The sequence below is a fragment of the Anopheles arabiensis genome, chromosome 2 (assembly GCF_016920715.1).
Source record: "Anopheles arabiensis isolate DONGOLA chromosome 2, AaraD3, whole genome shotgun sequence".
NCBI classification, from domain to species: domain Eukaryota; kingdom Metazoa; phylum Arthropoda; class Insecta; order Diptera; family Culicidae; genus Anopheles; species Anopheles arabiensis.
Genome location: NC_053517.1, coordinates 53,884,904 through 53,906,581, shown reverse-complemented (window position 1 = coordinate 53,906,581; position 21,678 = coordinate 53,884,904). Strand labels below are relative to the sequence as shown.

Sequence of the window (21,678 nt, the reverse complement as noted above, 5' to 3'; positions counted from 1 at the left end):
AAAATAAATTCCCGTGTGGTTGAATAAAAAAAAACCATTTTAAATGGTACAAAATTGTAAAAACTTATACTTGAAATCAGATCAAATAAATAATTTAATGGCTAATACCTACCCTTCCAGCAGAATGATACGAGAATTAGCTATAATTGACCGAAAACATCGAAATTCGACTTACGCTAATATTCGAGACACGCTATTGCCTCCGGTCCGCATTAATAGCGTATATCGGGGAATACCTGTATATGGTATATGGTATATGGGTCCAATAAACTCCGTGGTAAACCAAAAACTCAGTGGTATCCAAACGGATGATTGTCATGATTGTTGAATTACCTACGGTTATTACGATAGATAAGAAGATTCGAAGCTTTGGGATCAAATTATTGAACTCATTGTAATCATTATTTTTGCACTCATCGGATTGCATATTCTTCTATTTTTGATTAAAACGAGGCATCAATTTTATCCCGTGTGATACCCGAAACAAACGAAACGAAACATTTTAATCTTTATACAACCAATTTTATTGATACATTAAATATTTTAAAATTAACATTACCATTACTACCCTTGACGTTCAATGCATTCTAAAGCCTCCAATCAAACAGAAAGATGACTGAATTATCTTCGTTCGATTGCCTGACAACGATACCAAACGAGGCCAATCAGTTACAAAACCAGATGAATTTGTTAGACATGTTTCATTCAAGCCTAATTCAACTGTGCTTCTCTGTTGCCTGTGCACCATCAATTCACCATGAGGAGAAACACTTTATCACAAAAGCCTCAAATTGAAATTAACACACACACAAAAAACACTCACACAGTAACCAACACACAATAACAACCGCCATAGAAACGGTACAACCCCAGAATTGCTGTTCACGGGGAATGCATTTAGCTCGTTGCAATCCGTTGGAACTTCAATCTCCCTGACGTGAGGTCACTCGCATGCATGTTCTACGTGTAATTGGTACCAATAAATACGGATGAAAGCTTGTCTGTAATCGAATCGTTCCTACCACCCTTAAATTTATCCGCTCGCGGCTACTCTACCCTTACTCTATCCCTTTTTTGCGCCACCAGGAAGTGACTATGCTTGCTTCGCTTTTTTTTTCGAACCCTTCTCGTGGCGAACTCATCCGTGGATTAGAGTACCACAGGAAAGATGAGGATGCAACCATCTGCTATCTCTTTTCAACCGTGAGGAAATGAATGGGACCGATTAGTGCAACAGATAGATTGGACCACGGGCTCCAACTCCCGCCGAACCACTATTCTGCGCGTAGGTGAGTTTCCCCAATGCAGCTTGCGGTTGGAAAAGTGCCCCGGCAGCGACCGGATGGTGCTGTTGCGGAGCGTAACCATACGTGGCGTACTGCGATGGAACTGGATGGCTAAACTGACCGGCAGCCGAGTACACTAAGGGAGCCTTTTGGAGAGGGCTTGCTGCGGTTGAGTAAATCTGTACTCGTTGTTGTTGCTGGGCTTGCTGTTGCTGCTGTTGCTGCTGCTGCTGCTGCAACTGATTTCGGTAAAAGACATTGGGCTGTGGTTGGAACGTTTGTTGTTGCTGCTGCTGCTGCTGTTGTACGTTGGTTGAAGCTGCAGCGTTATAGTATGAAGGTGGGGTCTGAAGTATACTCTGTGGTACAGGCTTCAGATGAGCCGCCACAGAGATGGAAGCTGCGTGTGAAGGTTGCGTGAAGGCGGTGTAGCTAATACCGTTGCCATGGTGTTGGGTCGTGGTGGCCGTTGTAACGGGGACCGATGGCTTAAGCTGCAATTGAACATGGTCAAAACGATTGATGAGCGTACACTTGAGCTAATGTATTATTCCCTGCGTTGACATTTCATCAGCTTTGTATGAGTGCAGTTTAAATAAATTTTACTAATTGAGTGGTGGATAAGTTATTATTGTGTGTTATTAATATTTATTAGGTACAAATTGGGCAAGGTGGTATGCGTCGTATGTAGAATTACTTATGCAAGTCGATATAGATATATAAATTGCAGTATGAAACATCTAATGCATTGATCTTTATGCCGGTCTTAAAATATATATTACGCATGAATAGAAACGAACCTAATGCTTTTAATGCCCATTTAAGTTTTGGTTGCATGTAATGGCAGTCTGAAAATCTGTCGATAACGACCTTAAACCCCTATTACCATTCCTAGCATAAATTACTTACATGAACAGGAGTAGCCACGGTAGGAAGAAGCTGCTTTCCAGCACCGCCTGCACCGTGTTGATGGAAAGCTGAAACAAGAATTTGGTGAGATTGAGTAAGGCGAGGGAAGCGTCTGATAAGAATTAAAAATAATAACAAAATATCCGGATTACGGGATTGCATAGTGATTGTAGCACGATGTCGGCAGAACAATCCCACCCATACTAAAGGGGTCGTTTACGGGCGCGGTAATTGGAGACCCAATGCAAAACTCTCAACGTCAGTAACGACTTGCCAGTTCCCCGGCACCCGGAGTTGGCGATATCTTCCGATGAAGGCGGGAAAATGAATGAGCTTTCGAACACCAGGAAAGCTTGTGCCCGGTGGATTATCTTGAGCGATGATTAATTGCCCCGGTCTTGTTGCAAAGTGCTGTTTCATTTACATAAAACTCATCATCAGCAATCCAGGGATAAGGGTTTCAGCTTCTCCTGTTCAGTACGGATAGTGCCGAAGAAAACCTTGGCTGCGGATGTAAGCGCTCCTGATGGTGAAGAAATCTGAAACATCCGATTCATTCACATTCCAAGACAGCCGGGGCCCTAGCTGGCCCCCGATAAGAACTGGGCATACACCGCAGTAATCCTTTGCCGGTCTTGCATTCCTGCGCCGGTACAAATTGCTAACGCTGGCTGCCTAATGGATGCTTGGGTATCTCTAAATAGAATTGGTTTGCGCTTGGAAGATTATTCATTTGTATCATTTGAATTAACATCCTGCATTCGCATTGAAGCTTTTCATCGAAAACGCTTTGCTTTGCTTTAAAGCCTAGAAACGATTACCATTCACAGTTTCGCACATTTGTGTGCACGATTTAATTACCAATACGACCTCCACTAGTTTCTCGCTACGATAAAGTCGTAAATGTCAGTAGGGACTTTAATCTGTCCCTGTTTCGCCTGTACTTTAAACGTTTCGCATAAATAACTGAAAGGAACGCAAAATCATGATCGTACCGCAAAATGTTTCCTCTTAATCACAGCAATGTAACGAATTATGTGCCTTTCCCAGAAACAACTTTGTAAGCCAGTCGAGTAGAGTTGGGTAGAATGCTGAGTGTGCAGCGATCCATAAAATGCCCTAACAATGTTTGGGTCCTGGGGCAGCAGAGGAAATAAGAAATGGAAACAAGTTTCAAATTGGTGCCAAACACGCTAACATTTCTTGTTCCGCTGTTTCGCCGACTTCATTGATGGATTGCGACCAATGAAATGGCAATAATGAAACATAAGTGGGACCATTTCCTGTGTACCAGAATGGGTTTGTTTTCCATTCCGACTCGGTAACAGTCCCCTATTCTGCTACTATTCAATATTGTTTGTTCCTGTCCAACTTACACAACGCACTTTGATTAATAGCTTAATTTGAAGGAAGAAAAAAGCTTCAAGCGATGTGTGTCGGAAGAAACACTACAGAAGTTTGATATGGTGCTTGGTATGTTTATGCTTTTTTTTGTCATTTGTTTGGAACTATTAATTTTGTTTGGTTTTAGTTTTTTCGAAATTTGATTTTTTGTTTTCTTTGCAAATGCATATAATGCTTCAATCCAAACTCAGAAACATTAGCAAAAGGGTTTTCCACACTCTAACCATCCTTGCGTATTGTCTCGTGGAGCATCGTAACACATCCATTTTTAAACAAGTCTGCAATACTATATCGACTGCAGTAGAATCAGGCTGCAGAAAAATACAAAGATTTTGCTTTTAAAAATACACTGCATACGGAATTGAATACACGATCAAATTGATATTCAAATTGTTGTTCCTTAAACATTGAACAAGTTGTGGAAGCTGTGATTTGAAACATAACATATATAAAACACATTTATTTCCAAATACATGGATATCTTTTGTTAAAATATGTAAACAGTAGGTTTAGCTATTAAACAAGAACCTTCTTATTTCTATCGATCTCACGTTTATAAATGAAGGGGAAGAGAAAACTAAAACGCTCAGAAACGCCTATCTGCCCTAATTATTCGATGTTCCCTGTCATGGAATCATGTCTTTCAAAAGCATCGATTTTTGCGATGTATGTTGCATCTCAATCATGTTCCTCTGCATGTTTCAGCATTCCTTTCTACTGGACCTGACATAAATAAAAAAAAAGTTTCCCTCCCCGTTTTCTTGAATTATCCTATACTCTCACACATGCCATTCTTGCTATCTAGCCGGTATATCATTTGACAATAGTTTTCACCCAAAAAAGAGACAGCCATCATAGCTCGTCGGTGCGAGTGCAGACTCCTTGTGTGTGGTAGCAAACATTTTGCATTTCAATAGTCGTGCACCAATCCACACCACCGAAATGGGGGTAAAATGCCTGTTTGCTGTTATCCTACCATCAACCCGTAACCGCAGACGGTAGGAAGCAGAACACAAATGCAAAGAAATTCCCCAAAACAGCACAGAAAACTTCTTCACAAAAATCTAAACGGCAATGGCCAAAAGGAAAGTGGGCCAAACTTAGCACAAAAGCGAAGGTATTGTGCTGGGGCGTGAATGTGTTGAGCTAAATGGGCGAATGTCGTTCCCGGTCTTTGGTGCCCATACACGCCATACAGCCCAAAAAGCACTGCCCTGCCTCTGATTTGGGAACGGGCCTGAAGATGGCAGATAATGCTGATTGCATCATCATCCCTTTCGTCTCACCACCCTCCCGTCGACGGTTGCCGGCTGTCGAACAATTTGGCCCAGATCGCCCAGGAAACGGGAACGGTTTCACTATCACGAAATATTGGCGAACAGAGTCCTTTCGGGATGCAACCGACAGGATGAGATGGTATGGGACGTCCCACCGCTTGCTTTATGGTGCCCACATTCCATTCGATTTACCACGTTCCTTTTATCGCACATCAGACGGCAAGGACGAAACAAGGACATTGCCAACCGGGCGAAAAGACGCTACCGAAAAAGCTACCGAGCGTCAGCTGCAAGTGAGTGACAAGTGCTTGCGGTGCATTAGCTGAACTGTAAGAACCTGGTGCACCGTGACCCGTTGTTCGGTGTTCCGTGTTTGCAACGAAGAATGCATCGCGAACTCAAAGATATCACATTACGAATCAAACCTGCAGGGCGAAGCGGTTACAAGGACATGTGGTAAGTTGTGTACCTCGTGCACTTGCTGGATCTCTTACTGGATATACTGGATGCACGGTGAAAAAGCGAGCACAACTCCGACCTTGACGGGTGGCTGAAAGTTAAACAACTACGAAGCAATGGAAAGAAATGGAAGGAATAAATGTGGACATCGCTGAGGGCCGGATTAGTTCAGATTCCTTCTGTGTGTGTGATTCTCGCCGGAGGACGATGACGATGACGACGGCGATGGCGCGGACGACGGAGAGCCGTTTGGCTGTACGGACTTTGGTTTACGGTTTCCATCGCCGTGCGCCGCCGGACCATGCTGGTCACCGGCATCCTGACGACCGTGTCGATAATAGCCGTAGTACTTGCCCTCGTAGTACTTGCCCTTAAGCTTCTTGTCCGACTCGCCCGGAGGGTGAATGAGCTGTATGCGGTCAGTGTTGGTGTTGGGGTCCGGTTTGGACCGTGGCTTAGCCGGTGCTCCACTTGCACCAGATGCCTTCAACAGGGTTCGTGCCACGTCGTACGCACGCCACATGTTGTAGAGGTTCCGGTTAAAGGCACTCGGCTGGGCCGATTTCTTGCCATCTTTTTCGCACGGTTCGTCCCGTGCCGGATTTCGATCGCCAGTGTCGGTGGACTCGTCACGATAAAGCACACCATCCTCGTTGTTGCCATCGTTACTACCGTTGTCGTCATCGTCATCGTACTCAGTGATCGGTCGAATGTCACCGGGAATGGGCCTAGTGGATTGACGGCGGGGAGTAGTTAGAAACTGGGGCGTGGTAGGATTAACCAGGTTTGTTAGTGTATCCGGATCACCTGCACGGTGGGTAAAGAGAAGGAAGGGGAAGACACAGGAAGAAAACGGCTCCGTTAAAGACCTTCATTCGGACCAGACCGCCAGTGCTGGTGTCGGTTTCGTGCCCGGATCGGATGATTGAAGCCAACACCGGATGAGATGAAGTCAAGCGGGAATTGAAAGTGCACTGGCGGGCTGGGCCCGGAACTGAATGTGAGTCATGCGGGAGCGACAAATGAGTGTTTGGGTGAAGAACGCTTGGATAGTTGTAAGGATGGAAAAAGTTTTACAAACTATCGCTTGTTTTCGGTAACAGCGGATAAAGGAACGAGTTGAATTGTTTATTTTAAAGTTGTTTTTTCTTCAAAACCATATGCAACTTGTTTACACTGTTCCAAGCAAACATATTTATTGCTGAGATTCACCAATCTGCCTACATGCCTACTCTTCAGGATTGATAGATTTATTTTATCATGAAGTTAGATCAGCATTTCTTGCTTCGGATGGATGCTCTGAATGACATTTACACGACAAAGTCGCACCACGTTGCTTCACCGATATATTTTGTCAAAGTTGCTGGTGTACGTTGAGCGACCGTATAAAATACAACTCAACTTTTAAAACATAGTAAACATCTGAAACCATCGAAGTTTTCCTTCAAACCTAATTGGGCTTTGCTTTATTTAACTGTCCCAATTGGTAGTTCAACCAATTCTGAGCGATATTTTCCAACGATTCCTACTCCACATATGAAATACACAAGAAGATAATCTTTTAATTCTCACGCATTAAGCGTCTAATCCGGCACACTATGTCTCACAGATAACATGAAAATCCAGGAACAGGAAAAAGTAAACATGAACCTTCCTTCGTCCCACAGTACAGGCAAACTGAATAGAATCAGAAATTGATACAATAACAGCAGGCCGCACCCCACTAAATTTATTCAACCAATAATGCAACGCAGCATGATCGTACATTTTCCCAAATCTCCATAACCGTTGACCGGTCGGCACCGGTGTCCGGCAACGCTCGGTGATGAGAGTAATGAATGGTCTAACGATTGACTGTGCCATCCCGGAAGAATCGGTTCCGGGGCTGGGTGCTGCAGAATTTCTAAAGCGTTCAAAGACTTACCATAGCTGGGAACGGTAGAGTAGATCTGATTTTGCTGTAGTCCTCCCGCACCATAGTAGGACTGTGCCGCCAGTGGATACTATGGAAGGACAAAGCAGGGGTAGCAAAAGGAAAAGAGGAAATTAGGCAACATAGTATATGAGCGTATTTCCATAAATTGCTTCCGATATTAAATGCAATCCCCGGGAGAGTAGTGACCCACCCATCCCCACGACGGGTGGTTATGATTATGCGAAGCATCTTACCTTCGTCAGCTGGCCCTGGGCAGCGTAGACCTGCTGTGCCTGGTGTACCTGATTGATGGTGGCAATCGGGGCCTGATGGACGATCGGAACTGCCGGCTGTCCTCCGGCTTGGTTCGCCTGGTAGTGGATGGCTTGGGTGTGGGTCAGGGGCAGCTGCTGTTGCTGTTGGTAATTGTGCTGGCCAGCATGGACGACCGATGCTGGCACGGTGTAATGAATGGCAGCCGGATGGTGTGCGTAAATGGGCTGCTGATGAGCGTACGCCGTATGCTGTTGTTGCAGATGTTGCTGCTGCTGTTGCTGCTGCTGCTGCTGCTGCTGGTGGTGTTGATGAGCAATCTCGTGGACGGTAGCCACCGGATGGTCGTGAAGTTGATGCGCGGCAAAGATTGTAGTGCCGGTCGGCTGCAACGTACCGGGGCTGGGCTGGTTATGATGGTACACCTGATACTGGGGGTAGTGTGCGTACGAAAGCTGCGGCACTGCATAGTTGTACTGGTTGGAGGTTTTGTGAGGATAAAGAAACAATCAAAACAAAAATGAATTCTACTAATCCTGCTTCTAGAAGAGCGAAAGCTATCACAGCGCTCCACAAACTACCTTTGTCACAACCGAGCTAACGGGCTGAAGATGTAGATGTGAGCCCTCCGAGACGGTTGCCAACTTGAGTGTTGTCGTCGATGCGGGCGCCACGTAATTCACCTTGTGTATCACGTGCTGTAAAATAGTCGTTTGCACACAATTTACAAAAACGCCTGTTACGTTTCCCTAGCACGTGATATCCTGCTCCATTCAAGCGATTTAAAATAAAGTCATCCATCCCACGTGAACGGTTCTTGCATGGTTTCGTGCTCGGTTGGCTTGCGTAATAGCGGTGGCAAGCTTGAAGCTTTCTCGACAACGTCCAACATTTTCGTCTTTGTTCATCGCTCGTCGGTACATTTAAAGCTAAAGCTAGGTAAATCAATGCAAATAAGCGAGCGTTACTTGTCTTGCCTTGAAAAGCAGTGACACGATACATTACCGTGTGACGCCTTGGCGGACTAGGGTGAAAACAACGAAGCATACATGCGATCACGCAAATGGATACGTTCCGTTACAATCGCTTAATAAATGTGCTGCGGTGCATTAGTTAGTCCATGGAAACGTGGCCGAACGAGTTATAATAATGTGCGTGTCTCAGAAACAGAGCAACTAAGAAATATCTACATTAAACGAACCTTGAATTGAAATATTCAATTTGTTTAGCATTCTAATGTTATAGCTATGTTCCAAGAAATTACACAAATAGAACAAGTATTTTCTTTGAAAAGTGTTAGTTTGCTAAAACGAAAATGGTATTGTGGAGACGTAACACAAGCTATAGGCCCGAAAGTTCCTCGAAATCATTCTTTGTTTGATTAACTCTTCCCCTCCCTGGCGTTGATTTCCATGCAATCGGTATAAACATTGTCGCGATAAACATTCCAGATAAATCGATTCAATATCAGTGTACATTGAGAATGAGATCTCATCGTGCAACGACTGCTCATGTTTACGGATCCAGAAAAGAATCGTGTACTTTTGCGAGCAACATGTCAAACTATTTAACTTGTTTGTTTATTTTCGTGTTGTGTTTTTTGTGAAGCGATACAGAGTTGCGACATGGTTCAATAGTGAAGAGTAGGATTACGATTAATTTCTTTCAATCAATCTGAACAAGTATCGTATTATTAATTTCTGAAACGATTTTAAACATTGTTGTAAAATGTGCTTTGTTAAGAAGTAGTCTTTTTAAATTATATAAAACATCTTTCACAGACGCATCTTCACTAGCAACACACTTAGCAGAGGCATTTGCTTGACGATTCTGTTCTCTCGCAAACGTAGCATTTATATTGAACAAAAAAAAAGGATTGTGAAACTGAATAGAGAACAAAAACTTCTGCCCAAAATCAAGACCAACATCATCAGCAACTCGTTTATACAAGCGCCCATCGTGATCGGAGAGCTTCCATTGGAACGAAAGAAACTCAAAACGTGTGGACGAAATGAATCGTGCAAGATGCTTCGCTGTGTCTTCTCACCGTTGGAGCATCGGTTGAAGGTGAATAGAAAAATAGAAAAAAACACCGTATAAAATAGCAGCTTCAAATTGTCACCTTGCTGCACCTGTTCGGATTTCCAGTTCGCTTTACATTGTGCCCGAGCTTATCACAGCGGCACGACTCATCCAGAGCAGAACAGAAGAGGTTCATTTTGGGGATGTTCACTTCATACATTTTTACTGCTTCATTTTCCCCGACAGATTGCTTAAACGAACTGTTGAAACGAGGTTTTTTTTCGCTCGGCTTAACTTACCGGCGTTCCATTACATTATGCGAAATATGTTGCGCTCATTTTCGAAGGTCAAACTGTACCGAATGGTAAAGTATCGAGAGAATTGCATCCAATCAAACTCAGCCACAAAGCACTGGCACACACAAACACATGCACACACAATGAGACTATAGTAGTGCTTGAAACTTAATTAAACGATTCAGCGCAAACTGCTTCAGACGAACGATGGCAGGGAGGTTTGTAAATCGAAATGTTCATCCTTCCACATTATGTCACTCTTTGGTTAATTTTTCCATTTATGTTGTAGGTTTTCATGTTTAAAGCATCTCCAGTGTCGCAGAAACTCACAAAACAACGAGCACGCGGGGAGCTTTCGGGAGGAAAAGTTTTAATTTGTCCTTTCATGCGAAATATAATTTGATTGCCGCCAATTCCCGGCCACTGGGCCAATGCTTTTGCTCATTTCAAGCTAGCCTTTCTCGGGAAAAAGAGAAGCTACCGCTTTTCGGGAAGGGTAGGAGCTACACAGAGAGAGAGAGAGAGAGAGAGAGAGAGAGAAAGAGAGGGAGATAGAAGGAAAGAAAGGACAGGACGCGAAAGGTTCCGCACATTAGCAACGCTTACCACAGTGACGGTAAATGAGTTGCAAAAATAGGACCAGAACACTTTTCACCCGCTTATGGGTTACAACTTTTCCGAACGAATCGTTCGATATCCTTCACGGTGTGTGGTGGTGAGTTTTATTTTTTCGCACCATTACGCCACTTTATGTTCGCTGATGAGTAGGATAACGCGATATTTTTCCAGCTGCACCTTATCGTCCTCAACCCGGGGCTTTTGGGCCTGTTGCTTAACGGAAGTTAATGAAGCTTCGAATAATTTCCATCCATACATTCCACGTAAACACGCATACACACACGCACCCACCTAGGCTCTTCCGGTGGAAAGGTTTGGGATGCGGTCGTGGCCGGGAAAATACAAGCCGAAATTTGCACGACGCGTGTGTCTACCTTATCGGTCCATAAAAGCCAGCCGAGCTAAAAATATACAATAGAAGCGAAAAGGAAGCGATGCTCCTGAAAATCGTTGCCAAACAAAAACCGCCGACGGGTATCACCGGGCGGTTAGAGCAACAGGAGCTTACATAACGAATTTATCACCCAACCACACCACCCCAACCCACCCGGAAATCCCTTTCCCGAAGCAACCCGATGCCGATTGGACGAACTTTCAACTTTCCGCCCACTGGCCGGGCAATATTAAATCGGCTGCCAGCTGAAGAAAATTGTCACCGTTGACATTACTATTGCCATTATTATTTTAACCCAAAACCGAGCACGGCGGCCCGATCGCAATCCTTTCCAATTTCCATTCCGATCCGGAGGACGACCGAGTGGGACGCAATTTAATAAACGGAACACAAAACTTTTCCCCGCGAATCATTGGTCTGTAATTTCAATAGAACCCTTTTTTCTGCTCCTGCTTCGATCACGGCCCTGCGGTGTCCCTGGTGTTGTTTATTGTTCCGATCCGAACGAGGATTTCGTAGGGCGCCCCAAGTGGGTTGGGACATTTTGCAAAATTTTCATTATAAATGCCATTTCGCGGACGAATTTATGGACGAAAAATCCTCACTTTTCAATGCAGATTGTAATCCGAGATGGTAGGAGATGATCCCGGTTTGATGATATTTGGCTAACTGGATGAAATTAGAGGACATTTTTGTTCTTCAGATGGAAATGGGCCCATCTTTTGTTAGGGCGACAGGGTCATGGAAGAACGTATTAAAAACATTTGATAAATTCCTAGTATACGATGGTATGAAATATTTAAAATATACTTCTTTTTTTTACAAAATATTGATATTTGTTTGCCAGCAAAAACATTGAGATATGATATACAAAACTTACAAAAAAAATATCTTTAAATGGTAATGGTAAAACCACCAAACCACTCATTCTTAATTTATGAACAATTTGCTCAATGAATTTCGCCTTGCCCCACGTGGTGGTCGTATTAGCTTCCTGTCCCCGGTTGTAATTATCTGTTTGGCCAAAGGAAGCGGTAAGTTAATACACGCGATAGAGTGTGACGGCCAGGGAAACCGACGAAACACCAACACTTTGCACACCCATGATCTGATTACAAGCCTCCAGCCAGCAACCTACCTCTGCCAAGCCCATCCCACCACTAACCATTTTACCGGTTGCCTTGGCGTACATAATTGTTGCACTTGCGATGCGTGTGATGCGAAATTAGATGCATGCAAAACATCACCTTGCGCTAGCCGCCCTTGCACCATTAGCGCTTCCGTAATGAAACCGGTCCGTGTGCAGGGCTGCACGATGCTTTTCCAGCTTCTTTACAAAAAGCGCTCTCCCCCCGGGGCCACACCGTTCGGTGGCTTTGTTTACTTGATGCCCACTCTGCTGGGCAAGAAAAAGAGGCATAGATTATTTCATCACCAGCAAGCCGGTTCCGGCGGTAGAGGTGTTTTTGCTCGCGAACGGCGAGTGAATGCGGCAACAGAAAGACTCTACCGTTCGCCCTATGGACAGGTTAGAGGCGAAGGAACTAAAAATTAACTACACTTTGTCGTGCGGAATGGTGCGGAAGTTCCGGGAATAAACATACACAAGGTATGATGATTTGGTGTTTCCTGTTGATTTAATTATGAAATTAACTCAGAAGTGTTTGCTCAATTAGTACGCCAATAGAGAGACACTGTCAAGTGGAATGAATCGGAGTATAAGTCTAAAAATCTATACAGTGAGTCACTAAAGTTATAAAATATTGTTACAACACAATTTCATCCAACCGGTGTAGAGCCGCTTTATATAATTAACTAGTTCGGGCAAATTTGGGGTCGGTCTGGTGGTACAGTCGTCTACTCATACGACTTTAACAAACATACCCGTCATGGGTTCAATCTCCGAATAATACCGTGCCCCCCCATACGTAGGACTGACTATCCTGCTATGGTTGGTAACAATAAGTCACTGAAAGCCAAGCTCACTTCACCTCACTAGTGGATACAGGCAGGCCTTGACCTGACCGACAACGGTTGTTGTGCCAAAGAAGAAGTCCGGGCAAAGAAGAGCATTTTGTTTTGCACATGAACGAGCCGTTAATTAAACGAAAATTGTCAGAACTCAATTGTTTAGTAAAATGATTACAATTCTCAGTGAGAATTACAATCATCGCTTTTTGCTGAAATATTTGACAAGAAAATTCTGTTGTCGGTAAGACAATCGTAAATTATTTACACCGATGATCAAAGTTGTGTGACGTGTTGTAATATGAAAATGTGATTCAGTTTTATCTTAACTTTTTCTCTACTAGCACCATTTGAATGTGGTATTTATTTGAGTGGTGCCGGTCGAAGCGAAACAATGCACAACACACATTACCATTTTTCAGTTTCAGTACATTTCAGTTAAGCTAATGAGTGTCGTAAACGAGCAGCCCCTCAATTCCTCGTAAACGACAAACATTAGCACCCGGAAGTAAATAATGGCTGCCCGGTTTACTTGCGTTGCCAACCGCACAAACCCAATAAAGCGCGTTCTTCACTTGGAAAATCTCGTTAAAAAGTTTAGCTGACAACTTTTCCATCGCTTCACACGCACTGCACGGGTGAAGCGTAAATCCTTTCGCAGCGCAGCAACCGGTAGCCATCCATCCATCAAACAATCGCACGGAAGCCTGCCATCGCATACACCGGTTGCTTCGGTTGCTGGGAAGTGAAAATTGGCTGCGAAGATGACGTCTTTTCACGCGAGAAAACATGCCACTGCGCTACCGAAGCCGTGACATTTGCGATCTCATTAAAGTAAAACCGTTCGCATTTTGGAGCGCTCAGCTGCCAGAGTTGAAGGTTTTTTTTATCGTTACATTACACACAGTCGATTTGGGAGGTTACGTTGGATGAGAGTAGTGTTGGTTGCTAACAGGCTCTCAAGAAAGTATGACACGTCTAGGGAATCCTTACCACGCACTGTACACGATTGTGCGTGAACAGCCGTGTGTTTTCCAGCTGTGTCCCTCGGGAGGAAAAATAACGTTCGTTAATTATTTCGCCAAGTTTCATCCATAATGCACACACACACACTGGTCGCAGCGACTTGCCTAAGTCGTATCCTTAAGCGCCCTTACCTCACATTTCCAAACACATGTAACGAACCGTTCCCGATGGAAAAGCAATATGTAACCATCCGCAGGAAAAACCACATTTTCGCAACCCAAGCTCCATCTTCCACGAGGTGGTGTGTATATGTGTGTTTGAGGCAACACTCCTCATCACTTGGCAGTATCTTTCCCGCTGCTTGCTACACCTTGAAAACGCGACCCGCTCATTTGGGGATGCTCCGCCCTGACGATGGAGTTGTTCGGTTTCGGAGAAAAGTTGACAGCACTGTTGCGTAATAATTGATGACATTTAAATTGATTTCTTATTTTCTTCACGTTTCCCAGAGGAAGTATGTCGGGTTCGGTCGACGACAAACGCCACCATTAATGAACGCAAAGTACCGAGCAACTTGCCAAACCGGGCACACGTCGGTCCCACCATACAGGGCGAGAGATTGATTGAGCAAGTTTGAAGGTGACGGTGAAACTGATGTGATAATTCTGCAAAGTGGTTCCGCGGATTTGCAACCCCGTGTGACTTACTTAAGATACTTGATGGGAGTTTAAAATGAGTGTGTGTGTTTTTTTGTGGAAGGGAGTTTACTGGAATGGGACATAAAACAAAAAAACTAATCGACAAATGAAATGGGTTCAAGGAGATTGTATTTACAGTTCGGATAACTTTAAACGCGGAATTTGCTGCAAAACTGATTGGTCTTTTTGGCGAACAAAGAATAATTTCAAACATTTCATCATGAAAAGTGAACAAAACGTTTTATAGCCCCCGGAAGCTATTTTTATTACATTCTCAGTGCACTAATCTGCGAGGAGTCACATAATGGAAGATGATGGAACTAATGAATCACGTGAAGCGAGCCACGGCGAATCGCTATTTAATCCATTTATGATGTATTTATTTGAAGTGAATTGAAACTATTCGTTAAAGATATTCTCAAAAGAACACGGACAATAATGATCACCCAGTTAATCGTAAAATATTCTTTTATACAACTGATAACAACACCTTACCTAAAACCATGAGTGTTATATTTCAATGCACAGACACAGCGCCAAGTCAGTACAGCACGGTGACACCTTCCGATTCCCAGTGTAAATATTTCCTCCATATCATATTGCCTTCATTATTCATTGCTCAACAGGGCTTTTGGATATATGATGTCACAAACCGTGGTACATAGCTCTCTTTTCACTCGTTCGATCGCGTCGTGCTATATACGCGGGTTCAAATTTATACTTCAAGCAACCCACGCAATCGATGGCCTCTGGAGCTTTTGGCAAGCCTGGCGATGCGCGGAGCAGATAATACCAACGCATGTTTTATTTCTCCATTAACAAGGGTTAGCTACACATACACTGATTGCTTGTAAATATTTATATACATACAAGCAACACGTACGTTCAATTTGGCAAAGGTTCCGAAAGCTTTTTGTTGCTAACTCTATCAGCTTCGCACCAAGAGTGTTCGTTGCTGATTGGGATACATTTTTGTTTGTTTTGTTTGTCAAAACTTTTCCGAGCCTTCTAGCTGCAAAAGAGCCTATATCACACACCTTTACTTTTGCTCATATGCATAATTGGTTGAGGTAGGAAAAAAAGAAACAAACTCTCGATAAAGAAATGCTCTATTCCGCTGCGATACCTTTGCCATGAATAATAATAGCTTCATTAAATTGATCCAGTTTTAGCCCACATTTTACACAGTTTTGTTTTGCTTGACAACCTTCTTCCTAAAAATGAAGCACGCTTTATCAGAAATGTTGAACTAAACCCGGAGTCATTTTGTTTTTTCTTTTTTTTTTTTTTGAATAAATGACCTGGAATTACTTTACAGGAAATAATGTTTTTATCAACAATGTTTTTTACATTGGTTGATTTATGCTCTATATTTCTCGCCTGCACTCGTATCGCATATAAGCGGCCAGGTTGTCCTGGCATAAGCTCTTATTGTTCTCAAGTGCCGTAGGGCTTATCAGCAGAAAATAGCTATCAGCTAAAAGCTCCATCCGCAAGCCCCTTGAGTTATTGTTTTCCCATTGTGATGCGCGCCCTTTACGTGCGTCTCTGGCCGTCAGCAACCGTAGCATTTGTGCATGTGCAGCTCAACATCAACAATGCAGATGGAATAATCCACTTGCCACCGTCAGTGCAACCCAGCAACGTAATATACTACCTGTCGGCGGTTACCAACGCGTCCATTTTTCACGTCCGAGTACGCCAACGTCACCAACTCACCTGGTGTCCTGTCGCTATGCTGGGTGTTTGCAGGATGTGTCCGGCACTGGATACCGCATGCCCGTACCCGAACGGAACAGCCCCGATAGCTGCGTTCGTACTGTGGCCAGAAATGGGTGCAGCCACGACTGTCGCCCCAGTAACGTGATGATTTATGTAAGCCGTATGCTGCGTCGGTGTGCCTAGAAGGTAGAGGATGTGCATGGGTTAGGTTAATTCCACTTTAAACCATCATATCTGTAAACATCAAATAATTCCATGCACGAATTTGCCAGCCAAATACGCCATCATTCGTTCATGGATGAAAAACTATTCTTTGGCTGTTCCGTGTTTACGACTTCTCGCGAAAAGGATAATGTACCTTCAATTCAACAATAGAAATGTGAAATGAGCCGTATGGACTCGCATATGAATGCAGCAAGGTTAATCTGTAATCGGTCAAGGAAAAGGCTGCTGAATGACTTGTGGTGACCCTTCGTGGTAGCGAAGCTGTTGTAATCCGATTAGCGAGAAAATTAAGCATTCATTTTCCGTCATGCCTGAAACGATTGAGTCTATTAACTACAATCGGTCAGCAATCTTTACTTTCTCTTCTAGGAAACGTATAGGACCAAAGACCGTTTTGGAATCTATTGATCACATTCTACCGGGGTCATGTGTTCAGTCATGCGTTCAAACATTCATCAAGCATTCCACGCGTGTACACGCGTGAGTAGCCAAATTGAATATCTCATCGAAACATGCAACGATGCTTTAGCGAAGATGCATGTGAAGTCTGAATTCTTAATCTGCAATCATAGATGGTGTGAATGAATGACTGAAATGGACTTCGACAGTAAGCTAAACATTTCATACAGCTTTCATTTTTGAAAGTCTCAAAATCGACCTACGAAAAATTCGCTTTAAAGCAAATTGAACTTATCTCATATCAAAGTCAAAGATGTAGGTTGAATTATTTCTAATCGGTAATCGATTTGTGCCTGTAACACGATGTAGAAGAAAACCAAATCAAAATCAGTACAACAGAAATTTTTAAAATTTATAATTGTTTAAAGCAAAAAGAAATTTCTTAAAGTACATGTTCTGAATTTAAATTTTATCTGCAGTTTCATTGCACAATTATCGTAACCAATTTATAGAAATAAATTATTATTGCATGTCCCACGCCCTGCAAACAAAGTGAGTTCACACATCGTGGACTTGTAAAGTGGATTCAATTAATAGTGTTATGAGAGCATGTGCCTGTATTTTCATGCGAAATATGTTCTTATTTTTTTTTGCATAAAATGAATTCCTAATACCATGCATCAGATCCCTCTTCTCAAGGCTTCAAATTGAAACCGTACCAATAAAATTCAATAAAACCAAAGCCGCACACCGGCAGATCATGCATTTCCCATCGTACCGGGCGCAACAGAAAAGCTTACATCCGTTGCATATTTTAAAATAAACCACACATACATACACAAACGAACATACATACCCTTCCGGCGGTACGATCAAAAGCTGCACTATGCAGTGCATGTAAGCATAGTCCTATCGCTACACCCTTGTAAATGGTTTTGCATCCCGGGATACAGAGCTCGTCCGCCTGACAGCTTTTCTTGGTGCAACAATTTCTCATGACCATACAGCAGGACAGAAAAGCTCACGATGAAAAATACATATCGCATGGAACTCCCCTCCCTAAGCTGCTACCCACGTTTCCGTGCTTTTTTTATGGTCGCGTTTCTACCAGGACCGGAGCCCGTTTGCAAGGATCAGCTACCACCATTATAAGATGCAACTAACGACTTCAATCTGAGCACCTGTGCACAATCGTTCCTGCAGTCGGTTTCCGCTACAGCTAGCTGTCGGTTTTACATATAAATTCCAATAAAACATTCAAAACCGACGACGTGACGCTTGCACCTTCGACTATGTGACCCTCACCGCGCGCAGACGGAGAGATCCGCCTGGGAAGGGGTGAGAAAACTATCATCAACAACACGGACGCGACGTGCCCGGATACGTTTCGCTAGCCTTGTTGATACTACCAAAACCCACTGCTGCCTTCGCTACCTACGGAACGATGTTGCTCTGACTGATTGTATCATTTGCCCAGCGAACGCGAGCATCGCTTGTGGTAAGCCTTCGCTGTTGCTTCTCATTTGCTTGCATAAGGACGCCCAGCCGTGGTACTTACCTACGACCACCGGTATGTCCGGGGCGCCTCTTTTGTTCTGCGACTTGTCCACGACACCGGCCACGTTTTTGCTGACATTTTCACCGACTGCCAGGGAATGGGATTGTTCCGGTTGCACTGATTGTTGGTTCGGCTGTGGCTGCCCATCTGCCCAACAACTGCTGGACAATAGTAGCAACAAGACTATGTTTTGCTGTTTGAAACAAGGGGAAAAACAGAAACTCAAAATGTTGTAGCGAATTAAAATGTACGGAAGGAATCATTTCATGAATAAACAATTTTCTCTTTGATTCTAGCATACAGATTGTTTTTTATTTTTGTTCTTCGTAGAGTTTGATGCATGGACTGGACAAATAGAATTACAATTCCCTCGACTACCTTGTGAAACATAGAACCGGGCACACGTTGAAGCATAATTGTTTAACAAATATTCATATTACAACGAACCGGTCTTTTATGCAATCACGAATCTTAATTTTTATTGTAGCTGAACCGTTTACATTTCTATCAATTGATTCGTTTTGTTGAGATTGATCAATTGGAAAATCTAGATCTTACTATTCTAGAGTACCAATCTATGATTCTTTTCTGGCTAATAACCAAGGCTTGGTTTAGAATATTCAATTGTATCCATTAATTGTATTTTAATAAACCATTAAACGTGCATCCTTCTCATCCAGTGATCATGAAATGTGCGTTCTACGTGGCAACGTAATTGGCTTATTTTTATAATTTTTCCATATTTGGTTGTAAAATTAGCCGTACATAAGTGACGATCAAACCAACAATCGCTTAACTTTTACAAATTACCCTGTTTTTAATACCGTTGTGCAGCTCACGGTTCATTGTGAAGTGATTAATTTGCATGTCGGTGATCGATTTCGTGCAGCTGCTTTTCCGCGGTCGAGCACCACACCCATTATTCAAAAATGCCGTAGAATTTCCAATGGCGGAAGTATCAATATGTTACGACCAATAATGAATAGTTGGCTTCCATTAATTGATCAGGCCTCGGAACAAAGCACAATACACCATTATTTTCATAAATCTGTAAATCTAAAAATACTTTTCAGAAAATTGTCTAAAATAGTTTGGCATAACTACTAACATACAGGGGTTTCGACTTCACTTTCGAATGTGCACCTAATTATTTATTGTCTCCAAGATGTGTTTCAACAGAAACCTGTAAAATCTGGAAAATCCTTGGGAAATTATAATACAATATATTCTGTATTGCAAAACATTCATTTTAAAATTAATCGGAAATTGGTACTCTCAAGGTCGCCGAACTAATCGAACTATAGTTTCTAGTTTTAATCAGTTTTACAAACTTGATGATTGGAACACATAGCAATTAAAAAACCTTTGTCAATGTCAATTAAGAAAGTAAGCAAAACGATCAATTATTAATGCCATGGCTCCGTCATGCATCTACTATGCATCATAGCTGAATCGATTATTAATTTCATCACCATACTCTATTCATCAACTTCCACTTTTTCGCCTATTGTTTTCTCTATGCGCTAGAGAAGCCAATAAGAGATAATCAATTCCCATCACGATTTTAACTTTCCCCTTGACTTTCAGCACTGTAACAGCTCATCCTTGTTCTCGGAGCTGCAAGAACTTTCTTTTTTATTGACCAGTCTCGCCGTTCCCCCTTACAATTTGCGGCACGAATGCTCAAGCTTTAAATGGAAGGAATCACCATTTAATCCTATTTAGCGCACTTTCCACTTTGGCTGTATTGGCTTTCGTTTGGATTTTATTTTCCGCCACACTTCGGCCGCTCGCGGTCGTCTGGTGATGCAGCAGAAAAAAATAACAAACATCTACACAACATAAGGAAATCGGATCGCGTACGGAGCGTTGATGGTAAATCGCATTCGGAAACCATATTTTATAGTTAGGGCCATTATTTCTTCGTTTGATAAATCTTAATCCTTTCTGCTCACTGTAAAACTCATCCACTTCTACTGTCTCTACCTTTCGCATTCTCTCGAACACACATACACATTCATGCACGGATGCACCAATGTGTATAAAGGAAGGTTGGTGTTCGATGGTGCTACACCACCGGCACAATTGCTCCCTGGGTAGAGTCGCCTCGAAGAACAGTAACACCAGGCATAACGGGGCGGGAGATTGGCTGGTGGAGCACACTTTCGAGCATACAGTTTCATCTACACAGGAGTGTACCAAACGGAGCGATATTCTCGGCTAATCCGTACGAGTCGACATCGCAAGCCATCCAGCCGCAGCCAGTACTACCTCAACTGCCAAAGCTCTGAACTGAACCAGGGCAAACGAATCGGCGGAAGCGTCAACAACGTTCCAGGATCGTTGCTCGCGTGCAAAACCATAAGCTATGCCCTTCAGTCTGTCCGTCGGTGGTGGATAAGCTTTTTGAATGTGTGAAGGATTTAACGGAAATCGGTAACAAGTGTTCCTTATTTTATCGTCCGATGAACGCTCGTACGCTGTGCCGGGAAGCAGATGCAACACCGTATGCATTGTGCACTGTGACAATCTGACACTTCATATTCACCAACGGACACAGCTGCTGCAAGCGACAATGTTGGGTGCTCATATTTTGCGTTCTTTCTGATTATTTCCTTCCTTTCAGACACTTTTCTTATCCAAGCGCACGATGGACAGCTGACGAGCTTTAACTATTTCAAACCCTTGATCACAGACCAGAACAGCAGTTGGAGTCATAATTACATCGCCTTTTTATTATGTTCACATTGCAAATTTTAACTGTTCACAATGGAAAAAAGTTAATAAACTACGTACAACGACATTTGAATAATTGTCACCTTTGTTTTATTCGCAATATTAAACTATTTCATTTTTTTTAATGCAGATACGTATAATCACATACCATAAACTTCATATTTTTATCACAAGCTTCACGTACACGAACAACTAATGAATGGATTTTTTGTCACTCGCTTCACAAAAAACACCAATTCCAAAGAAACAAAACAATCCACTTGAACGCGTTTGCAGAAAAGATTCTTTCAAATAATTCAATTCGTTGCAAAACAACAGCCTAATGCTACCAAACAAACATATCCTAGGTTTATCCAACTAGCCGCGAGAGAGTAAACATTCAACTGAAAGTGAATTTACGGAACAATTCCGTTTTATATGGCTGTAATATTTTTAATTAGCGTCAGCCCAGACCGGTGTTTGGGTGGGAAAGCAGTGGAATTTTCTTTTCCAATCCCTCTCTTTCCGTTATCGGATGCACTTCTACTCCGTCCAATGCAAGTAGCGTTGCAAG

The 21,678-nt window shown here is 42.9% G+C and overlaps 1 protein-coding gene across 3 annotated transcripts; it reads right to left on the bottom strand.

Moving 5' to 3' along the window:
• Positions 1 to 500: 500 nt before the first annotated feature.
• LOC120897369 (E1A-binding protein p400-like) lies at positions 501 to 21,508 on the bottom strand. 3 transcript variants are annotated; one of them, XM_040302209.1, is made up of 8 exons: positions 21,274 to 21,508; positions 18,390 to 18,582; positions 16,205 to 16,386; positions 8,105 to 8,221; positions 7,505 to 7,999; positions 7,260 to 7,338; positions 2,196 to 2,263; positions 501 to 1,780 (listed from the first exon to the last, which is right to left on the bottom strand). In XM_040302209.1, the coding sequence occupies exons 1-8, from the start codon at positions 21,283 to 21,285 to the stop codon at positions 1,226 to 1,228; spliced, it is 1,701 nt and encodes a 566-aa protein (XP_040158143.1). In that variant the 5' UTR covers positions 21,286 to 21,508; the 3' UTR covers positions 501 to 1,225. The 3 variants fall into 3 exon arrangements, with proteins under 3 accessions (XP_040158143.1, XP_040158142.1, XP_040158144.1); XM_040302208.1 differs by lacking the exons at positions 501 to 1,780; positions 2,196 to 2,263 and adding an exon at positions 5,352 to 6,142; XM_040302210.1 differs by lacking the exons at positions 501 to 1,780; positions 2,196 to 2,263; positions 8,105 to 8,221 and adding an exon at positions 5,352 to 6,142.
• Positions 21,509 to 21,678: the final 170 nt, after the last annotated feature.

Bases quoted from the DNA above. Each gene is read 5' to 3' on its own strand.
- LOC120897369 (XM_040302208.1), bottom strand. The intron at 8,222-16,204 runs GTGAGTTGGTGA...ACTATTTTACAG, and splicing joins GCATAGCGACAGGACACCAG to CACGTGATACACAAGGTGAA. The intron at 7,339-7,504 runs GTAAGATGCTTC...GTCCTTCCATAG, and splicing joins CCCAGGGCCAGCTGACGAAG to TATCCACTGGCGGCACAGTC.